This window comes from Syzygium oleosum, unplaced genomic scaffold (genome assembly GCF_021117445.2).
Source record: "Syzygium oleosum isolate NSW1041296 unplaced genomic scaffold, Sole_v2.1 Sole_v2.61, whole genome shotgun sequence".
Taxonomy (NCBI): Eukaryota; Viridiplantae; Streptophyta; class Magnoliopsida; order Myrtales; family Myrtaceae; genus Syzygium; species Syzygium oleosum.
This window is the reverse complement of record NW_026607545.1, coordinates 736,125-743,873: the sequence shown is the minus strand read 5'-3', so window position 1 is coordinate 743,873 and position 7,749 is coordinate 736,125. Positions and strand designations below refer to the sequence as shown.

At 40.6% G+C, this 7,749-nt stretch overlaps 1 protein-coding gene across 1 annotated transcript; it reads right to left on the bottom strand.

The window, feature by feature from the left end:
- Nucleotides 1–863: 863 nt before the first annotated feature.
- LOC115676877 (cytochrome P450 81E8-like) lies at nucleotides 864–5,161 on the bottom strand. Its single transcript, XM_056307878.1, has 3 exons — nucleotides 4,836–5,161; nucleotides 3,165–3,729; nucleotides 864–1,793 (listed from the first exon to the last, which is right to left on the bottom strand). Exons 1-3 carry the CDS (start codon nucleotides 5,159–5,161, stop codon nucleotides 1,173–1,175), a joined length of 1,512 nt encoding a protein of 503 aa, XP_056163853.1. The 3' UTR covers nucleotides 864–1,172.
- Nucleotides 5,162–7,749: the final 2,588 nt, after the last annotated feature.

The following is a 7,749-nucleotide window of genomic DNA, read 5'->3' as shown; positions in this document are numbered from 1 at the left end:
AGTTTGAGAATTCTATTGCATTTTCGTAACAAGTTTCGGGACTTGATTGCACTTTTTCAAAATATTAGGACTCGTTTGCACTTTCATAACAAGTTTTAAGACTTTTAATGTACTTATCTCAAAGAACAATTTTATGATACAAGACGCAAATCCTATTCTATTATGCAATATAAACATGCCTAAATATGAATCTCTCTATCAATGCAAATTTGAAAATGCCTAAAGATGTGATTTCTAAATAAAATTACCAGAGAACCCCTAGACTTGAAAAGTGACCAAAGTAACCTTGGACTCAGAAATTGAACGATATGCACTTTTAATTTAGGTGTGTGCATGAAATGCCACTAAAATGTTCAAACATGAAATGCAACGTGTGGTGGAAAATCGTTTTGGTAGGAAATAAATTCCAATTACATACATATACACAATATTGATCTTTGGGGCAAAAATTTTGGGCGTCGACACCTGACTTACAGCAGTTTGTATGCCATAGGTGTGATCTGAACAAGTGACATTCTATCAATTACACCAACCATGAGAATCTTTGGGCACAAATAGTATTGCTACTTGCCATAATACATAATATAAGCTAGTGAGCAGGACCGGAAAATTGATGAATTTACTCGATGTTGTAGTAAATTTTTGTGCGGTACCTGAATAAGGGCACGGCATTCAATTTTGAAAACATCAGCTTGTAACTAATTTAGCAAACAATGATCTCTCTGTAACTAATCTCCAATAAAAGATGAGAAGAAGCATAATCTTGCATTATACATGTAGAAACATAATGCAAGAAGAGTAACTTGCACGAAAGTAGAAACGTGGAGGAAAGAAAAGAAAGAAAATTGCGAAAAGAAGGCAGATTAAAAAAGCATGTGACCTTGCATTAGCAATAGAAAATTAAACTACAAAAAAAAACTCTAAATCTATACTTTCCGAACGGCTACATTTATTCAAGAAAAGTACTACTAGGTTTATATAAGAAAATCCATAGAGCCACCATTAGCACCATATATCTTCTGAACTCTAGGAACCTCCTCTATAAAGTTCCAAAGCAAATAGGAAAATGAAAATATACAAAAGTTGAAACTCATAAATTATATGTGGACTCTTACTACATATAATATGAAAGCATGTCCACCAATTATTTCGCGACAAACTAGTCGACCAACTTAATCTCTAGGGACGAGTTTCTCCATAGAAGGACGTACTTTACACATTAATTCTAATGGTACTACTTTTGGCATGGTGGTTCCGGAGCCTTCCCTCATGTCGATCTCTTCTTCGCTCACTCTTTTCCAATCAAAACACTGAATCAGCAACCCCAACGTCCACCCTATGACCCGCTGAGCCAAGGGTGCACCAGGGCACGCCCTCCGTCCCAGCCCGAATGGCAATATCAACTTACGTTGCTTTTCGCCGCCACTGCCCTCGAACCTTTCAGGCTTGAAGCTCAATGGGTCCTCCCACAACTCAGGATCTCTGTGAATGGCCCATGCATTCACCGTCACAATAGTGTCGCGCGGAACGAAGTATCCTCCTATTGTGCAATCAGCCGATGACGTGTGTGGGACCAGAAGTGGCGCTGTCGGGTTTAGTCGAAGGGTCTCAAAGATGATGCACTGAAGGTAAGGTAGATTCGAAACATCCGATTCTTCTACTAGACGGTCGTGGCCGATAACAGAATCAATCTCTTCTTGGGCCTTCTTTAACTTTTCAGGGTTGTTTAGTAAGTTTGCCATTATCCATTCTAATGTAAGCGATGATGTGTCTGTTCCGGCGGCTAACAAAACCTGCACATATGTGTAAGAAGTTATTGTGTAAATCAACTTTAGGATTCGGAGATAATAAGACTTCAAATGACAATAACAATACTCACAATAAGACTATCTAAAAGAAAAGAAAAGGGCATTGTACTTATAATATTAAGTCGGAAAAGAAAAATGAAACACGACATGTCATTTACCACAGGCCCACCAGTAATGCAAATATTTTTTCCTAAGAATCGGTTACTTTACTTAAGGTCTTTCCAAGATGACACTACTTTGGATCAACGCAGTTCTAAAAGGCATCTTTTGATATTGCGACTAAGAATTGAAATAATCACTACCTATAATTGGTATATGATCGTGTAAGTGCACAAATATATACGTGATTACGGAGAAAAGCTCAAAGGAAAGAGTATAAATCTTAATAAGTCGTTGTCGTGTCCCAACTTGATATTAAGATTGATATTTGTACCAATAGTCCTAAACGTGGTGCTCAATATGCAATCAACAATTAAGCATTTGAAAAAGTGAAATCGAATCCAATTTGATTATCTGCAATCAAACCAACCCAACCCAACCCGATCATTCGTTCTTACCAATTTTTTGCCTTCCGTCGGTAGTGACTCTCTCCTTTTTCTTTCGCTTCACTTGATAATGACCCCTTTATAGTCACAAATCCAAAGGCGAAATAGCAAAGTTTTGATTTGTAGGGTCAATAAAATTCAGGCAAAGTCTGGTTGAGCAGATTCGTGGGTAAGCCAATTCCCAGAAACCCACATCCATATCTGCTCCTTTTATGAACTCCCAAAATCAGAAAAATTTGGACCTTTCATCTAAATCTATGTGAGACATCATTATCTTCTACGAAGAACACTGAATGGGATTGCTCCAAGTGGTAGAGTGAGAGTGAATTGCCCAGCACCACAAACATCAGCCTAGTCAAAATGTCAGTCTCGAGGAAAATTGACAATACATGTGCGAAAAAACAACGACAGTGACTGCAACTACGGGCTACACATTTGTTCAGTAAATTAGTACTATCTAAGATTTTAGATTATTTGAGAGAGAGCGCGATATATTTCTGTTTATTGAAAAACGAAACCTAAGATTTCTCACCATTCATTGTAAGTAGTATTATCGCTGTGATTTGTGGTGGAGGTGCATTCTAAATCTTCGAAACAGAAGCAACATAAAGCGGTCAAATCTACGCGGCCGTGACTCTGGGCACGACAAAATTGCCCGACTCAATTCAACGACTGACAACTCATATCAAGTTGACGAGAATGGACGACTGAGAAGACACGGCAACTTTGCCGTGAGTATTCTCACGGGAGGGTAGGATTTGCCCAGAAGAAAAAAACATATGTAGAGATAGGAATAAGAAACAACACTTACTAAGACGAGCCCTTTGATCATGAAGTCCGAGTAGTCTTCCGGCTGAGACTCCTGTAGATGCAGAAGATGACTGATCATGCTGTCCGCGAGCTCTGGGTCGCCCTTCTTCTTCCGGTGCTCGTCGATCAAGCCCTGGATGAACGCGTCGATCTTCTCCTTCAGCTCCACCACCCTCTTCTTGACCCCATTGTAATCGACCAACTTTAGTATGGGCAGGAAATCGCCCGCGTAACTTATCCCGCCATTCCCGACGATCTGCTTGATCACCTCTCTCGCCTCCCTCGCCTTGGCCTCGTCGACGTTCACGCCCTCCCCGTAGTACCGCTTCCCCGCGATCATCCTCATCATGATGTTGAACGTCAGCTCCGACAAGAGAGTCTTGAGCTCGACCTGGTGGTGGGACACGAACCCGCCCCGGGCCAGCCGGAGCATCAGCCTCCGGATCTCGTCCCTCCGGACGTGGGAGAGCACGTTGAGGCGGTGCGACGAGAGAACCTCGATGGTGGCGATCTTCCGGAGGTTACGCCACCTGTCGCCATAGGGTGCCGTGACGAGGGTGGTGTATGTTGAGGAAAACTCCTATTAATTTTGAAGTTGACAAAACCTTCTATGTTATTGTAAATCTGATACTTATTCTGAACTATTCCAGGTCTGTATATTCTGGAAGCTCAGAAGAAAGTTATTCGAGCTTTACAATCATCAAGTATATTTCGAAGACCCACATAATCGCAGCTTCGAGATTCGGCGAAGTTATTCGGATGCGGATGCGAGACGAAGAAATTATTCGGACGAAGAAATTCGTCGACGCGAAGAAATTATTCGAGACGCAGAAATTCTTCGGACGCGACGCGGGAGTTCTTCGATGCGGACGCAGAATATCTTCGAGGCGAGACGAACGTAACACAACAGCTAGTGATCCGGCATGGATTTCACAGAAGGAATGTTCTGATTGTCTCAATCTGAATCAAACTGATTGACAATCAAACATCATGACAAGAATGCATTACAACGGACAAAGTTCTACTTATGGAAACCAAGATTCGATTGTATGGGCGATCGGAATCGGCGGGATCGAAAACTGTCAACCAACGGCTACTCAATCCTTACTATACAAATCTGTCCAAGGTAAAGATTGGAAGATGATCCTCTCAAAGGCGTCCAACGGCTAGTTTGGAAGCGGAGGAGTATTTAAGGAGATCAACGAGCGAGCGGAAGTACAGAATCAAGAATCAACAAGTCCAAAGTCTGAGCTTAATCCAATCATTTTTCTCTTGTCATTCTGAGCCAAATATTAAGATCTTGAGGAACACTTTGTAAGAGTGATTGTGTGAGATAGAGAGTCCTATCATACACAAGAGTGTAAACACTCAGAAGTTGTAACTCCTCTTGATTACATAGTGAAATCCAGCCCGGTAGAGTCATGAAGCGTGGGAGAGTGGACGTAGGCTTGCTATAAGCCGAACCACTATAAACTTGTGTGCGATTCTCTATCCCTTATCTCTTACTTTACATTCTGCACATCAAGAGCACGATCTATATAATCACGTCTTGAATCGAATTTTATTCAGACTCTTCTGTGATTTATTTTGTTTCCGCATAAATTACTAAAAATTGTTTTAGATCACCTATTCACCCCCCTCTAGGTGATCCTTGCTAGCTACATCAGTGTAGTCATAGCCGAGGTGCTTGCCGATGAACAGCTTGGGGCGGTTGGCGAGCACGATGTCGTTCTTGGTGAAGCATTCCTCGGCCAGCGGCAGCGACGACACGACCATGAACCGGCGGACCCCGAAGCGGAGGGTCATGATGGGGCCATACTTAGTGGAGAGGCGGTGGAGGATCCGGTGAAGGGGCAATTTCAAGTGGTGGAGGTGGCCAACGATGGGGAGAGAAGGAGGGGATGGAGGGAGGTTCTTGGGTTCTCTTGTTAGGAAGAAGTAGAGCATAACTAGAGAGAGGACAGGGAGGAGGCTCGCATACAGAACTGTGTTTTCCATGGTTTTTTCTTTGCTTCGTGCTGCGAATTGCTGATGGAGGCTCTTGACAACATGTGGGTGTTGTATGTATGTATTTATAGAGACCAGAGGCCAAATCCTCGTTCCTGGAAGCCTCGAAGGAAAAGTGGTCTGCGTAATCTATTGGAGTATTTGGATATATTCAGTATTAAAATTGAAGATTAATCATTATAATCGCATCAATTACATGTTCATTATTTTTGGATCGCGAAAATTTTGACTTCAATTTTGTACAATGCTCTTTACCAGGTTCATCCCTCGTGCCCTATATGGTTTGAGACATTTGTCGAGTAACTTGCGTGTAATATTAACTTCAACGACTTGACACATATGAAAAAAAGGTCGGATCATTATAAATGGTAAATAAGCGGCCCACAAGGTGGAAACGCGAAATTAAACTTTGTTTTTTTGTATCTTGTTATATGTCAGCACTACTCTATCTCACTTTTGTTCTACGCGGGGATTTAACATCAGCCCCCTCACTCACAAAAATATAGTAACACATGGTACTAATGATTCGTCGTAACTCCTAATTAAGGTAAAAGAATTGCAAAAAATGAGGTGGTGCCATATATCAAGGGAAAATTCCAAATAAGGGTTTGAAGTGCCCTCACTTTCTTAAATTAAGGTTTGAAGTTGACATTGTATCATATAAAGGCTTGAAGTGATATGTCAGTCTCAAATAAGGGCATGAAATGGCCATATAAGTTTCAAATAAAGGTCTAACCTCATCGGTTGGCGAAATGGCATTTTCATCTGAAAACAATTTTTATTTTAAATTATTTTTTCTTTTTTCCTTTCTTTTCCTTTTTCCTTTTTCTGGTTTTCTCTTTGTTCTTTACAACTGGCCACCGGTGAAGCCCAAAAAGGGCTCGGTGAGGGCCGGCCTCACCCATGGCTAGCGAGGGTTGCCTGGCCTAAGCGAGGCTGTCCCTTGCCTGTTGCCAGCGAGGGTGGCCCCCACTAGATCGGGCAAGGGCAACCGTCATCTTGCTCTTTCTAGGCTTCGCTGGTGGTTGGCAACCAACCACCGACAAAGTAAAAAGAAAAAACCAAAAAATAGGAAAAAAGAAAGAAAAAAATAAAAAAAACCGTTAAAGGACAAAAATGCCATTATCAGCCGGAAAGTCAAGCCCTTAGCTACTTGAGGCGCTTATTTGAAACAAAATCTGCTTTAGATTCCTTATTTGAGAAAATGAGGGTACTTCATGCTCTTATTTGAGTAAGTGCTCTCATTTGATATAAGGTCCACTATATATGCTTCTTTGAGAAAATGATGACATTTCATGTCCTTATCTGAAATTTTTCCATACATCAATGTACTTAGAAATTTTTGTGAAGCCGTATATATTTTTTTTTGGTCAAAATGAAGCCATATTTAAAATAAACTCTCATCAATTGCAAATTCAAGTCAGAAGCCCCCTCTCAAGGACCACCTGGTGGTTGACGCGTTTGATGACGCAATTGTCCGCGCGCCTCAATTCTAGAGATGAGCAGAAGAGATTGAAAAGCGATCTCACTACCACGAGATGATAATCGTCATTGATTACGTTTTGGTGCTGACTTCATGCTCAACCATAATCCAAATCCACGGGCGGGATGATAATGCTTGTAGTCTATGTTCATTTGCTACGATTGATGCTTGTAAATTTTAGCCCTTCTTCTATATTTCCAAATGATGTTAAAAAATACGTCATGCTCAATCATAATCCATAAATTCATCTGGAAGTTGCCGTTTGAAGCCGTGGGCACTTGTATGATTTGAGAAATAGATCGTATGGAATCACGTTGCGACGTGTCTTACAGTCAAATAACAAAATATAATAACATATGGTAAAATTATTTTACTAAGGTGAAGCCAATTTTTAGAATAAACTTTTATGAATTGCAAATTCATGTCAGAGTCCCCCACGCACCCGAGGACCACCTGGTGGTTGTCGTATTTGATGACGCAATTGTCCGTACGCTTCAATTATGGAGATGAGCAGTAGAAATTGGAAGCGATCTCCTTACCATGAGATGATATCGTCATTGATGACGTTTCGGTGTTTCTTTAGACCTCTAAACCAGAGAGAGAGAGAGAGAGAGAGAGAGAGAGAGAGAGAGAGAGAGAGAGAGAAGTAGAATACTACTTGAAAACTTGTTGTAAGAACAGTAGTATGGTTTGAAGAAAATTCATATACAATTACGAGGGTTGTGAAATCATTTTTAAATACTAAATTATTTCTACTATGAATGATCCGTCGTCTATCTTGAATAGATACAATTTGATAGTCTGAACTCTTTCGTAAAATTACATACAAAAAAATGAAACAATATGGCGTAACCTCTTAAATTAATTCGATTTATTTACATGATATAATAATATACATTGCGAGTAACGCGAATAAGTAAAAATGCAAGTAAGCAAAATAAAAAGAAGGGAAAATTTCAAATCAGTACCCAAAGTTGAGTCACTTTCTCAAAAAGGGGTCCAAAGTGGACATAATGTCAAATAAGAACTTGAAGTGCTCAATCAGTCTCAAATAAAGACTCGAAATGCCCAATTAGTCTCAAGTAAGGGCCTGGCT

Bases quoted from the DNA above. Each gene is read 5' to 3' on its own strand.
- LOC115676877 (XM_056307878.1), bottom strand. From the start codon at position 5,161: ATGGAAAACACAGTTCTGTATGCGAGCCTCCTCCCTGTCCTCTCTCTA. The intron at 3,730-4,835 runs CTACACTGATGT...GTTTTCCTCAAC, and splicing joins GGCAAGCACCTCGGCTATGA to ATACACCACCCTCGTCACGG. The intron at 1,794-3,164 runs GTAAGTGTTGTT...ACATATGTGCAG, and splicing joins TGATCAAAGGGCTCGTCTTA to GTTTTGTTAGCCGCCGGAAC.